This window comes from Mirounga angustirostris, unplaced genomic scaffold (assembly GCF_029215605.1).
Source record: "Mirounga angustirostris isolate CCGP_5_RB_7025 unplaced genomic scaffold, mMirAng1.0.hap1 SCAF_9, whole genome shotgun sequence".
Taxonomy (NCBI): domain Eukaryota; kingdom Metazoa; phylum Chordata; class Mammalia; order Carnivora; family Phocidae; genus Mirounga; species Mirounga angustirostris.
In genome coordinates this window covers 68,420,335-68,435,967 of record NW_026991717.1, presented here as the reverse complement: position 1 = coordinate 68,435,967, position 15,633 = coordinate 68,420,335, and the positions used below count along the sequence as shown (strand labels likewise).

General features: G+C 40.2%; 1 protein-coding gene across 2 annotated transcripts in view; it reads left to right on the top strand.

The window, feature by feature from the left end:
- The window catches only part of FMN1 (formin 1), a 310,736-nt gene that overhangs the window by 184,103 nt on the left and 111,000 nt on the right, over positions 1-15,633 (top strand). For both annotated transcript variants that reach the window (XM_045900408.3, XM_064570714.1), the window contains exon 13: positions 6,782-6,874. In XM_045900408.3, the coding sequence (XP_045756364.1) occupies positions 6,782-6,874 (93 nt within the window). The remainder of the gene's footprint in view (positions 1-6,781; positions 6,875-15,633) is intronic.

The window sequence follows — 15,633 nt, the reverse complement described above, 5'->3', positions numbered from 1 at the left end:
AAAAAGTGAGCCGAACCAATTTGTAAAAGATTGTTTGACTGTGAAAAGGATTAGGGTATTTATAACATAATGATTTATTTACTAAACATATAAATATTAGGAATGTCAATGTAATTCAAAGAGTTTGTGGGGTGGTTGTTATTGTTCCCTTGTTACTGGAAATGAAAAGAGGAAAGCCGTGTACAATATGCTATCTAGCTGGGCTTAGCAGTGCTTGAATATTTCAAACAGGTAAAGAATATTGCAGATAGCATTTTACTGCTCCATATACAAAGGGCTTTTTGTGTGCATTTTGTTTAGTCCTCATGAAATTTTATATATCAAGAAACTAAGAGTCAGAGAGGTATTTAATAACTTTCCCAGTCAATAAAGGGTATGGGAAATGAAGAAATAAATGTATCTTTAGATTAAGAGTACTTCAAGGAAGACGATTTTCTAAAGTATTGTTTGTTGATATGTATGTAGATACTGTAGATATACTCCTATATGTAAGCATTATGCTATAAGAAAATACCAAAGCTTTTGTTTGAAATTTTTTTGAAAGTTAGCAAATTCTTTAAGTGTCTTGCTAGTATTTGTCTTAAGTCTAATTATTTATTTAATGGATTTTTTATTTTGATAACATTTATTGGTACCTTTTGAAGCTGAATATGTTTGATTTCTCAAGTACAGGTACGTTTCAAACTCATTTCCCAATTCAGATCCATGGTTTAATAAAGATGACTGTTGAAGACATAGTCACATCTAAGAGTTGAAAAATCACTCTACCCTGCAAAAAAAGCACAAGTAGGACATTCTTCACTTATTTGATCATTGTAGTTCCAGTTTAAGACTCAAGAGTTTCTAATTAGTTTTTTTAAAATGGCTTTATTGGGATATAATCACATTCCACATAATTCACCCATTTAAAAGGTACAGTTTAATGATTTTTGGTGTGTTCACAGTCGTGCAACCATCACCACAAACAATTTTCATTACCCCAAGAAGAAACCTCATCACCCCCTCAATCTCTCCATCCTTCCCTCCCCCAGCCTTAGGCAACCATGATCTACTTTCTGTCTCTCTCGATTTGCTTATTCTGGTTGTTTCATGTAAATGGAATTATACAATATGCAGTTCTTTGTGATGGGCTTCCTTCACTCAGCATAATGTTCTAATTGGCTTTGGAGGGATAAACCCTGTGTATGTCCAGATGCAAACCAGCACTGGTGTGTGTCAGTCCACCTGTGATCTACATTATTCTGAGATAACATTCTGACCCAAGTACGAGGCAGGTAAGGCCTATGGTTTCATTCCTAATACCCAGTTGCCCAGCCAAGTTTTTTGACCACTCTGGATACAGACTTTTTCCTTTGGATGAATACAGTCACTAAGAGGAATGATTTAGATGTAATAATTATATCAGTTGAATTCCCAAACAAAGGGTAAAGAATGAAAACACCTTTGATTACATATATATAGGTTGTCCACACCAGGGTCATATATGTACAGTTGTCTGATTGAAGCCCAGATATTTGGCTGTAGTGGGGTTCTTTAGCAGAATGTGTCTGGCAGTCCCCTATGGAATATAATCTATGTAGGTCTCTTCTAGAGTAGATTTTCTATTTCCCCCACCCCAGGGTTTTCCTCTGATACCACTCACCACTCACCATGCTAAGCCTTAAAATGTCCCCCCCTCCCCATTTAGCATCAGAGCTCAGGAACTTGAAATATGCATTTTTTTAATTTCAATCTTTTATCATTTGTGTTTGACTTGAATCAACATGAAGTCTTCCTTCCTGTAGCCTTTAAAAAAAAAAAAATGTATGGAAAATAACCACAAAATAGAACACTCTCTTTTGTGCCTACCTTTACTAACCAAAGTTTAAAAATTCTTAATATTTTATTAGCTTTCTATATAAATTTCCCCTTCCATAGAAATCCCTGAATTGTAGCTGGGCAAAAGCTGTTTTTATTTTACTATTTTAGTGCATTGAATTTAATACAGCTCCCTAGCCATTCAGTCCAAGGCCAACACCATGAAAAAGAACTGTGTAGGTTTATTGTGCTAATATTGTGCTTTTGATTTCTGAATTTTGCCTTTAGTTTCTTTTGATAAAAGTGTGTTTTGGGGTAGAAAACTAAGAGTTCTGTGTGTGTGTTTGTGTTTGTATCTGTGTGTGTGTGTGTACACGTGTGTGTTTCACATGGAAAGCACTAGGAAGGACACTATACTGTCCTGGTTTTACTAAAAAGAGACACTGCAGTACAGTATGTTAATATGGAAGGTAATGATTCACATTGTTTGCATGCAGTCCAAATTACTAGAAACAGAAATTGCTATGTGTCCTACCCATTAACAAACTGTTGTTGCTGACCTATTCACTATGATGTCTGAGGGCAGAGATTTTAGTCTGTTTTTTGTCTACTGATATATCCTCAGTATCAAGTTCAAGTTGTGGTGCATAATTGGCACAGACGAGAATATTTGGCAAATTGATGTATTTGTTGAGTGAATCCCTTGAGGATAAACTCCTCAACCCAGCATTCTGTGCCCTTCGTATCTGATTCTGATTAGTATCTCTCACGTAAACCCCAGTGATAAACGTAAAAATTTGCTCTAGTCACAGTTCTGTATGTTGCTACAACAGTCCTCTATCATGGGCCTTGAAGCTTGGGGCTTTTGGAAAAGGACGGGCATCTCGTAAAACTGAGGGAGAGGTGGGAACTGGCCCAGAACCACGGAGGGCGCGAGGCAGGAATTAGGTAAGCAGAGAAGAGAGAACTCCAGGCTGAAAAAGCAGAGTCCAGATAAATCTCTCCTTTCCTCTAAAAATGTATTCTGACTCCACTAAGCCCACGGGTCCTTCAACTCAGAGAGAGAAACATGCTCTATGTTCTAAAAACTGCCCACGTACTTTTGAGCAATTCAGTACAGTACGTCTTAGGTTTTGATTAATTATATCTGGGCCTTGCCTCTTTATCCTTGTAACCTACCCATGCTTTTTAAGGGGCTCCAGCGAACTTTATTCCTAGTTCTTAGGTGTCAAAAACAAAAAGGCAGACAGCCACCTATGGCCTTAAGAGTCTAATACCTGAAATCTTAAAACACTCAAGGCCCTATCTTTCACTAAAATGCTTCACAAGCACTTAACTTTTCAATGAGTTAAAATAACTCTCTCAAATCTAGTATCTATTATTCCATTATGTTTTGGTTTTCCATATTTAATCTATCTCTCACGATGACCATTTAGTAGCTAACTTCAGGTATAAATATATTTTTAATTCTGCCAAAAATGTAATAGATAACGAGAAAGTGAATGTAGGCTGACTTTGCCTTTAAACATTGGAACTCTGGGCACAGCCTGAGTCCAAGGCAACCTTGGTGGTCTAGCAACATTGAATACATGCCCTCCGGTTGAACAATAAACGACATTTGTGGATTTGCCAGTGACCTCTCTGCTTTGTGCACCGCCGGTCTCTGGTGTCATCATTAATTAGTCTTCAGGTCTCCCATTTGTCTGCCAGAAAGTCTCTTGGAGACGCCATGTGAATAAGTGGGAGCAGGCGAGCTGCCTGGCCACTGGAACGTGCCACTGTGCCGAGACCATCCAGTGGGTTGGTCAGAGGGCAGCCCTCTACTCTGATCACGGAGAGAAGTTTCCTGCCAACAGGCCATGTGGGAGGCTGGGCCTGTCGGGGTGCAGGGAGGACCTCCGAGCACAGCAGGGGAGCTGCTCTTGTGCGGGCTGGCTTCAGGTTCTGATTTCAGAACCGTGAGGCTCAGCTGCCTAGGGCTCTTGCTTCATATTTGCTTCATCTTTCTCAGGAGTTTCTTCAGTGAATCCTAACAGTGGGTGGTACAACTTCAGCAGGGGAACAGAAATTATTATCCCTGTGTTCTAAACAGGAGATTTGCACAGGGGCACGTTTCTATAAATATAGTGCGGGGCCTTTGTAGTCACTGATTCTCAGCCATGACTCCCTTGCCATTCTGGTTGTGACGTGTTTCCGAACCAATTTTGCTGAATCATAAAAATAACAAATAATCTTTGTGAGGCCCCTTGCCAGTGCCAGGCATTGTGCAAACCATTTTATGTGTGTTATCTCACTTAATTCTGATTTCGTATCAGTCAGGGAGTCCCCATCTTGCCCATGAGAGAGACAAGCCACAGTCTACCTGAGCCCGGGTAGGACTCTTGATCCAAGCACAAGCCCTTTACAACATCACCCTAGGGCCTCATAACATCTGAGCTATTTGATGGACCCTGTGGGCTCTGTCACCACAGCCAGGACAAAGGGAGAGCCACAATGATCAATCTTTTTAATTCAGGTAGAAGTGGAAGTTTTGCTTATTGGGAAGATAAGCTCTGCCTTTGGCTTTGCTTTGGCTAGGGAGAAGCAAACTTCAAGAAATTATTGTCTTGGGTTCAATTATGTCCTATTACCAAAGTACAGGCATGCCTTACCATGTATTATTTGTGTTTGTGAAAAATAGTTCTCTCTAAATGGAATTGTTGGGATTTGAATGTAGTAGAGGGCTAGTTAAAGGATTGATTTTTTTTTCTTTAAAGATTTTGTTTATTTATTTGACAGAGAGAGACACAGCGAGAGAGGGAACACAAGCAGGGGGAGTGGGAGAGGGAGAAGCAGGATTCCCGCGGAGCAGGGAGCCCGATGCGGGGCTCGATCCCAGGACTCTGGGATCGTGACCTGAGCCGAAGGCAGACGCTTAAAGACTGAGCCACCCAAGCACCCCTAGTTAAAGGATTTAAAAGATTCTCCCAATTTATATTGTAAGAAATTCCAGCTTTCTTTCAAACATGGCTACCTGTGTTCTCAGAATCATAGCTGGATATCATCAGGGAAGTTCATGTGGCCATGAAAGTTCCTGGAAAAAATGCCAATTTTTTTTTTTAAGATTTTATTTATTTATTTGAGAGCGAGAGAATGAGAGTGCACATGAGAGGGGGGAGGGTCAGAGGGAGAAGCAGGCTCCCCGCCGAGCAGGGAGCCCCATGCGGGACTCGATCCCGGGACTCCAGGATCATGACCTGAGCTGAAGGCAGTCGCTTAACCAACTGAGCCACCCAGGCGCCCCAAAATGCCAATTTTTGAAAGCAGACATCTTCCAAAGTTTTTCAGACCAGTCTCCTACTTCTAGGCCTACCCTCAGAACGACCCAGTCTGGAGGATTATCTTGGCTACTTTGCCTGTGCCTTGCGCCATTAAGTAGTAGATGTTTTGGGAGGTCTTTAGAAGACACTGAGCCCTTTAAAATCAGCTTGGGACAATCACAGTGTTTCAGAGTGGAGACTGGGACCCTTGGTGTACCTGTCCTAGAAAGGCAGGAAGGAGGGAAAAGAGGAGGAAGTCACACTGCCCTCCTGGAAAGCCCACTCTGAGTCTGGGTCAACATTGCTAATTTTTTTTTTTTTAACCTTCCTTCACATAAGAATGTAGTTAAGATGAGGAAATCATACTTTTGGCCAGATTTTGGCCAGATATGCATGGAACTCTAGTCTAGAGAAGTTTGGGGATAAGTTAATAAAACCTGCATGATGGCTTCACAGGGATTAATATGAGTACACAAATATGATTAAAGGTAAAGCATAAATGTCATACAGAAGGTACTAGAGAAATTTGAAGGCTGCAAAAACTTTGGATTGGAAGGAGCTTTATGGTAGTGGCAGCATGTCAGACTTTTTAGGATGAGTGGGACTCTGTCAAATGCAGTGGTAAGTATGTATGAGACGTGAATAGATTGGGCAGAGAACCACACAAACACAGACGTGGAAGTGGGAATGATGGCTGATGTCATTTAGAAACACTGCAGAATTTTGGTTTGGTTGGTCAAATCTAGGTGGGAAATACAGCTGAAAGTTGGAAATGGTACCATGATGGAAATGACCTGGAGTTTGAATTTAATTAGCAAAGAGCACCCATTCATGGTTTTATCTTGTCTTGTATCTCCTCTACTTCGTTTTTACTGAACGATTTTGCCTTGTAATTCACACGGACCAAAGAAAACTTAACAAGCCTCAGAGTTCACCCTTGATCTTCTCTCCCTTAGAACAACAAAAAGATTACACTTCCCACTCTTCCCATCTCGGTAAATGGCACTTCCAGCCATTCCCACTGGGATGGTGAACTGTGGGTTAGGGTGGTTTCCATATCACCAAATCAGAACTCTCTGATTTGAGGGGGGCATGATTGTCAAAAAAGCACTCTATTATAAGTCACCTATTATATATGAGAAATTATCAATCTGTCTGTAAATTCTATCTGAAGTAAATCACATGGAAAACAATTTCACATGTGTTAGGGGAGTATCAACAGGAAGGGAGGAGAGATGCAGACCTCCCTGAACTGGGCTTGCCCCTCCTGCTGGCATGTGGGTGGCTGCAGGCAACTCGGATGCCTGGGAATTGCTGCAAAATCTGTTTCAAGCTCTCTTTCTGGAGTATGAATCTGAAGAGGATCAGGGCCTTTAATTCCCTGGGAATTCGGTAGTTTTTGCCTCCCTTAATTTTTGAGAGACCAAAAGCATAATTCTTTTCCTGTCCCAAGCCAGAGGTTTTTCTGCATCTCTAAAAGGAAAGTTGAAGGTGGTACGTTTCTTTGTTCCTGAAGAAAGGTGTGGAGTGAGCTAACCATGTCTGGTTTTTTTTTTCCCCTGAAATTTAGATAAACCGTGATTGATAAGGATTTTGCACAATTAATACTGAAGAGCGTAGCAGAGAGCAGAAGCTTAACAAATACATGTTCTTGAGGAAATCTAATTCCACACTTTCCTTCACAGCAAGTGAGAAACAGATGATCGTGGTATGCAAGGAGTCACCAAAGGAGTATCTCCAGCCTTTCAAGGACAAACTAGAAGAGTTCTTCCAGAAAGGTAGGGAATGGCGTCAGCTGCGCATACACAAAACTCTGCAACATCCCCCATTCATTGGATCTTTCCCTGAGGCCCACAACCCCTTGCATCCCTGCCAACCACCGGCAACTCCAAGGATTCCACCAGCCTACCGTCCCATCATGATTACGTACTCAGTGCAGATAGAATTGTTCTGCCACTTTCATATCACCTTTCAAACCCTTTTTAATATGTCAAATCCTTTAACGTTACTCCTGTTCTTATAAACCTTTTGAGGGAAGACTTTTTCTCTGTCTCTTCATGGAACCCAAGAGGATCCTCAGTACATGTTCCCTGACAAACGACATAGGTTCAGAGCTTATATAGTCATGCCTTTCAGATTTGTGGTCAGCCCGAACAGGTGGATGGTGATCCTAACCCTGGTTTATCAGTGTAGCATCTTGGAAACTTGTGTAGTATTTTTTATTCCTTTTCTGAATGGGAAATTGGGGCCAGGTGAATGTCACACATCCAATCATTTGGCACTTGTTAGCCTTTTGGGGTTGGTAGATGGAAGTGATATGCATGAGACCACTTAGTGCATTGACACACTTATTTAGAAATCTTATGAGGTTATGTTCCTTCCTCCATGATTTTGGCAGGGATAGGGAGCTTTGGTTGATCTCTGTTAGTGAACATAGACATTTAATGCCTTTGGATATTCCCTATTCTGATTTCTCAAATCCAGTTTACAATGTGAAACAAAAATAAGTGTGAGGGACAAACTTGCTGTTATAAAATAAGTAAGTCATGGAGATGTAATGTACAGCATGGTGACTATAGTTAAATATACAACACGGTATATTTGAAAGTTGAGAAGAGAGTAGATCTTAAAAGTTCTCATCACAAGAAAAAAATGTTGTAACTATGTGTGGTGATGGATGTTAACTAGACTTACTGTGATGATCATTTTGCAGTATATACATAAATGATGTTGTACATCTGAAACTAATACGTTATGTGTCAATTATATCAATAAAAAAAGCATGAGGTAGTTAGAGGGAGCTTTTGTCTTTGCTAGAAAGAAAGAGGAACTACATGTAGGAACCTTTGGGGAGGTATCAACATGCTCTTTCTATTTATTAATAAGGCCATATGATACCACATCATCAACAAAAGACCATTTAAGCAGGGTGAATCCATAAAGTATGGCCAAACCACTTTGGGAATTGGCAGGAAAATTCTCAGTCCGTGAGTCAGAGGAACTCTGTTCCAGCTATTCCTTTGGTGCAGAGATCATTGTTCCCTCCTCCTTGATGAGGGCTTGTTTGTGTTGAAGCGGAAGTCAGGAGTTCTCTCTTGGCCACTGCTGAACCTCATATATGACGGAAGCAATGTCATCCGACAAAGTGCCATCTAAAGAGCAGTGATCCTACCCCTTATGTGTCATGTGACTAAGATTAGGTATGTTTTATATGTGATTTTTCAAAATAGATGCATTGCTTTAGGATTATACCATGTAAATATAACTTAAATGGCCTGAAGAGAAAGCATGAAGGATTTCCTTTTGCAGATGCCCAATTAATCATTTCTGTTTTTGACATATGTAGAATTAACTTGATATGAAGCTCATATGTACTTAGATTCTGTTTTTATTTTTAATTATTATTCTATATCTGGAAAATTCTGCACTGTATATATGTAGGTATTACCAGCTTGTATGCTGTAATGGCCTTACCTCCTTTCTCTTGGAACCAGCTAGTGTCTTAAAACTTATATTGCAAATCTTAATTTTTGTTGTTGTTGGAAAAAGAGAAAGTACAAATAGATTTAGAACCTGGAAAATCTTCAGTGCCTTAGAAAAGGAATTTGCAAATCACTGTTTGGGGTTATGTGTTTGTTTCTTCTCTGTTAGGTTTCTCGAGAAACTTCTGGTCTGTTCTGAAAGAGGAAATTGAGTTGAGGCAAACTGGACCATATGTCAGCGAGGCAAGGGTGTGGCCACAGTAAGATGTTCTAGGAAAACCCTACGGCAGTCATTCTCAACCCTGACTGTAGACTAGAATCACCTGGGGGGAGATTTTTTAAACATTTTGATACCCAGGCCGAACTCCAGACCTCCTATCAGCATCTCTGCGGGTGGGACCAGGCATTAGCATTATTGATTTACTCCCCAGGTGATTCCAGTGTGTAGTTCAGGTTGAGAACCTCTGTGGTCCAGCTTAGGTCACCATTCAGTGTGTCTTCAAAGATGTTTATTCAGGGCACCTGACTGGCTTCGTTGGCGGAACATGACTCTTACTCTCAGGGTTGTGAGTTCAAGCCCCACATTAGGCATGGAGCCTACTTAAACTTAAAAAAAGTATTTATTCAAGAGCCTGCTGTACCTCAGGCACTCCTTGTTCCTCTCTCAGGGACTGTCTCACTGGAAAAAGATCTCCAATTGAATAAAGGAGTCAGTTCTCCTTGAACCAACATAGTGAAAGGAAGATGGGAAGGACATTAGAAATAACCTCCAATCACGCCTAAAACAAAAACAGCTAAAGCAAAGCACAGAAAGAATTTAAAGGAAAGCTACCGTTTGTACAGAATTTTTAAATAACAAAAATAAAATGTAATATCGTTGGAATCTTAAACATTCCTAATATTGTGTGGTGAAAATAGCCACTGTTGAAATAGCCTGTCACTGTCATCTTACTACTTAACTGAGTTGGTCAAAAGTCAATCTAGAATTGTACTGTCCAATGTAAATGGCAAGCACTACCCATATGAAGCTGTGGAGCAATTCAAATGTGGCTGATCCAGGATGAGATCACACAGCGGATTTTGAAGACGTAGTGTGAAAAAACACAAAATATTTCTGATTTTTTATATTGATTACACAGTAAAATGATAGTTTGAATATGTTGGGTTTTAAAATAAGATATTATTATTAAGATTAATTTACCTGTTTTAGGTTTTAAGCATGGCTACTAGAAAATTTAAAATGATACATGTGATTCACAATATACTTCTATTGATCACTACTAGTCTAGACACATGGTCCCTTGGCCTTTTGCATCTCATTCCTTCACTCCCCTCTTCATGCTCTCGCTCAGCTTGAAGCCTGGGTTACTGGAATGCAGTTTCCAGAGCTAGCCTTCCCCACTTCTGCTCCGGTGCTGACCATTGTTTGGCTCACAGGTTGCGGGGGGAGGTTGCTTAACTGAAGGGGATGACAGCGTGCTACTTCATCAAGCTGCTCCCCTGTGGCGTAGCAGGTGGGACTCTGCCATGTTGCAGAATATACAAATGGAACATCTCTTGGCTACTTTGGAGTTCTAAACAGTAGTACCTTTTTTATGTAGGTGTTTCACTGAAGGAAGGATTTTCCTTCCACCATACATATGCAGTATAATATGGCAATTATACAGTGTTAAGTATAGGATCTCGTCTAAATGTGCCATTCATTGTAAGAAACATCATTATTACAAGTACTACTAAGAAAGAAAAACTGTTGGCAATTAAGCCATGTTGTGTCATAGATGATAAGATGTACCTCAAAAGCAGGTGCTAAAATATGAAAATTATATCAAGTTTGAAGTTGATGTAATATGGTACCATAATGAGGCATATAGAATCAGGGAGGAGGAATGCCTAACACTTCCAGGTAAGTCAGGAAAGACTTTGAACAAAGATCTTTTTGTTCAGATTTGACAACAACAACAACAACAAAAAAGCCAAGATACTGATAATGATGGCAGTGACAGCAGATCAGTGGATGATAGCTCACATTTGCAGAGTGCTGCCGTACCCCAGACACTGTGGGGAGAAGATCTTCTTTCTTGTTTAGTCCTTGTGACAACCCTCTGGAATCAGCACTATTATCACCCTGTTGTACAGACAAGGAAATTGAGGATTAGAAATTCTCAGCAGACAGGTTATGAAGGGCATTCCAAGCAGAGGAAAACACTGCAAATCTCAGGATGAAAGACATGAAGTATTTGGGGAATGGCAAGAGACTTGGCGTGGCTAGATCACAGGGCATATGGGAAGAACACAAGACCAAAACGGGGAGGAGAATCACAATAAGACTTGCTAAACAATCTGAACTTAGTCTTATAGGCAACAGGGAGCCTTTAAAAAGTACTATGTATGGGAGTGACATGGTCACATTGGATTTGTTTTGTTTTGATGCATGGGATCCTTTGCTTTTTGTTGTAAAGAAATACACATTATAACCAAGAGCAATATGAAGAAGAGTTGGGATAGTAAAAGATCGGGAGGTAGTCTATCGAGTTATTCTACAGTAGTCCAGGCAAATGATGGTAAGAACAAAAGCAATCACAGAAAAATAACAAAGGAAGAGACATATTTATAAAGCTTTTAGGAGTTACAAGACTAGATAACCCAACTGAAGTACAGAAACAGGAGCAAAGGATCACTCCCCCTTTTTCTTGCTTGGATAACTGGCTTGATACTGATGAGGAGAACCAGATTTGGGACGGAAAGCAACACAGTAAACTTTGAACACGTTGATTTGACATATGAATGAGACACCCTGAGAGAGACGTTGGGTTCATGGGAGAGCACTGGATGAGACTACAGTCTCATAGAGGGTAGAAGTTCAAGTCATAGGAATGAATGAGAAAGCCCAAAGAAAGGGTGTAAAATGAGAACTTCCAGTAGTATTGGAGTTTCTAAGCACAGGACATAATATAATAACCATAATTGAGAAAAGGTACTTCCATACTTTCATAATATTTGAGTATTTGGCAGGAAAGCCAATTTTCTATTAGATATCTTATCACTAATAAAGTCTTAAGCAATTAAGTTCTTTATTCCTGAGAGGTCACACACATGCATGGTGACTTAGCTGATTCATAGGCTAATTTTTGTATGAGCTGCAATTCAGTTCTTCTAACAATCATGATGATTTAATTTTTCTTTTGTAAATCATATCCTGTTGCCACACTCAAGTGGAGATGATGTGTTTGTCCTTGTGTCATCCTTCCCTTCTCAGAATGCCCTTAAATAGTCACTTGACCAAACTCTGGGCCTTGTTCTTAACTAATTTCATTTCCTGGGCAGAATAGAAAGTAATTTTAATGGCTCCATCTTTCAGAGTTACAATCCATGGTTCTGAGCCTTTTTCCTTACATGGTTTTTCTTTCCCACAGTAGGCTCTTGTTGATTCCAATTTACAGCTCAGTTCAGAGTAACCTTGTGCAGGCATTATTTGAGCTCATGTTTTCCCACCCTCAGATCAAACATAGTCATAATGATATGGCCTTCAAAAATGTGATGCTCACATTAAAAGTCCCCGTAAACGTGGCAGGGATCCTGTAATTGAAAGAAGGCGCAGAGCAACTGATTAGATCCCAGGTATAGATCTTGTAGGTGGTCTTTGCATGCTGTTAAATTGGTCATTTGTATTTATAGCTTTGGCAGGGAGGGCTGGAACCTAAACTGGTGCTAAGACCAGCACTCTCCCACACTTGGCCCCATCTCATTCTGCATCAGTTTTACTCGGCATCCATGAGTGGAACCAGATCACAGTGAATCTGAATGAGCCATCCTAGTCCTCCTTCCTCGAACTATCCTCCAGGGTTCTTTGAGCAGATGAGATTAGACATGTTCTTTATGTCAAGAAACTTTTCCAGTAGAAAGTAAAAAGATAAACTTACAAAACTAAAAAACAGACAAAACAACAACTCTGATTTCCCACACTGAATGCAGAAAGGATTACCTAAATAGCTAACTACCCCATGACAGCTGAGACTGGTCCCATTCACTCTCTCATCCTGACATAATGGAGGCTCAGCCTGGCCCATATTCGGTGTTAATAATTACTGTGGAATTAATGAACAAACAGCCTGAATCTTATAAGGTGCCTGGAGGCTTTTTTTTCTTTTTTTCCTCTGTGAGTTTCCTGTTTAAATTCTTTCAGAACTAGTAAATCCTGCCAGAATTTGGTGAGATGCACTTTTGGTCTATAATGCACATCTGTGGTTGTCAAACCTCCTGGATATCAAAACATCTTTCTATGTCACAAATATGCATACAATCCCTTCTTAATAAATACTTAGATTAGTTTGACAAAGTCCATAACTGAACCTCAAACTCTAGACTAATCTCTTCAATCCCCAGCATATTCAAGCGTTAAGCTTACAGAGAAGAGGAAGGACCAATGATCTGCATGTGTAACCTGTGAGAAGCAATAATTCTTAGATCCTTTACAGAGCTTACGGAAGGAAGAACTCTGACTGGGGGAGCGTGCACTCTCTGTGGGACAAACCATCTTCTTGTACACCTCACGTTCAAAAAAAGACCAAATAACACCAAATAACACCAGATGGTCAAGAATTAAGACAGTCGTTGTGATTTCTGGGTCACTGAAGTAACACAGCAGTAATCTTTGGAAAGTGGAGCTACTATTTTATCAAAGATTTATTTTTTTTTTTTTTTTTTTGTTTTTGTTTTTTTTGTTTTTGTTTTTTTTTTTTTTTTTTTAATTTTTTTATTCTTATGTTAATCCCCTTACATTACAACATTAGTTTTAGATGAAGTGTTCCATGATTCATTGTTTGTGCACAACACCCAGTGCTCCATGCAGAATGTGCCCTCCTAAATACCCACCACCAGGCTAACCCATCCTCCCACCCCCCTCCCCTCTAGAACCCTGTTTGTTTTTCAGAGTCCATCGTCTCTCATGGTTCGTCTACCCCTCCGATTTCCCCCGCTTCATTCTTCCCCTCCCGCTACCTTCTTCTTCTTCTTCTTTTTTTTTTTTTCTTAACATATATTGCATTATTTGTTTCAGAGGTACAGATCTGAGATTCAACAGTCTTGCACAATTCACAGCGCTTACCAGAGCACATACACTCCCCAGTGTCTATCACCCAGTCCCCCCATCCCTCCCACCCCACCCCCCACTCCAACAACACTCAGTTTGTTTCCTGCGATTAAGAATTCCTCATATCAGTGAGATCATATGATACATGTCTTTCTCTGTTTGACTTATTTCACTCAACATAATACCCTCCAGTTCCATCCACGTCGTTGCAAATGGCAAGATCTCATTCCTTTTGATGGCTGCATAATATTCCATTGTATATATATACCACATCTTCTTTATCCATTCATCTGTCGATGGACATCTTGGCTCTTTCCACAGTTTGGCTATTGTGGACATTGCTGCTATAAACATCGGGGTGCACGTAGCCCTTCGGATCCCTACTTTTGTATCTTTGGGGTAAATACCCAGTAGTGCAATTGCTGGATCATATGGTAGCTCTATTTTCAACTTTTTGAGGAACCTCCATACAGTTTTCCAGAGTGGCTGCACCAGCTTGCATTCCCACCAACAGTGTAGGAGGGTTCCCCTTTCTCCGCATCCCCGCCAACATCTGTCGTTTCCTGACTTGTTAATTTTAGCCATTCTGACTGGTGTGAGGTGATATCTCATTGAGGTTTTGATTTGGATTTCCCTGATGCCGAGCGATATTGAGCACTTTTTCATGTGTCTGTTGGCCATTTGGATGTCTTCTTTGGAAAAATGTCTGTTCATGTCTTCTGCCCATTTCTTAATTGGATTCTTTGTTCTTTGGGTGTTGAGTTTGATGAGTTCTTTATAGATTTTGGATACTAGCCCTTTATCTGATATGTCATTTGCAAATATCTTCTCCCATTCTGTCGGTTGTCTTTTGGTTTTGTTAACTGTTTCCTTTGCTTTGCAAAAGCTTCTTATCTTGATGAAGTCCCAATAGTTCATTTTTGCCCTTGCTTCCCTTGCCTTTGGCGATGTTTCTAGGAAGAAGTTGCTTCGGCTGAGGTCAAAGAGGTTGTTGCCTGTGTTCTCCTTTAGGATTTTGATGGACTCCTGTCTCACATTGAGGTCTTTCAACCATTTGGAGTCTATTTTTGTGTGTGGTGTAAGGAAGTGGTCCAGTTTCATTCTTCTGCATGTGTCTATCCAATTTTCCCAACACCATTTGTTGAAGAGACTGTCTTTGTTCCATTGGACATTCTTTCCCGCTTTGTCGAAGATTAGTTGACCATAGAGTTGAGGGTCCATTTCTGGGCTCTCTATTCTGTTCCATTGATCGATGTGTCTGTTTTTGTGCCAGTACCATGCTGTCTTGATGATGACAGCTTTGTAATAGAGCTTGAAGTCCGGAATTGTGATGCCACCGGCTTTGCTTTTCTTTTTCAATATTCCTCTGGCTATGCGGGGTCTTTTCTGGTTCCATACAAATTTTAGGATTATTTGTTCCATTTCTTTGAAAAAAGTGGATGGTATTTTGATGGGGATTGCATTGAATGTGTAGATTGCTCTAGGTAGCATTGACATCTTCACAATATTTGTTCTTCCAATCCATGAGCATGGAACGTTTTTCCATTTCTTTGTGTCTTCCTCAATTTCTTTCATGAGTATTTTATAGTTTTCTGAGTACAGATCCTTTGTCTCTTTGGTTAGATTTATTCCTAGGTATCTTATGGTTTTGGGTGCAATTGTAAATGGGATCGACTCCTTAATTTCTCTTTCTTCTGTCTTGTTGTTGGTGTATAGGAATGCCACTGACTTCTGTGCATTGATTTTATATCCTGCCACTTTACTGAATTCCTGTATGAGTTCTAGCAGTTTTGGGGTGGAGTCTTTTGGGTTTTCCACATAAAGTATCATATCATCTGCAAAGAGTGAGAGTTTGACTTCTTCTTTGCCAATTTGGATGCCTTTGATTTCTTTTTGTTGTCTGATTGCTGTGGCTAGGACTTCCAATACTATGTTGAATAGCAGTGGTGATAGTGGACATCCCTGC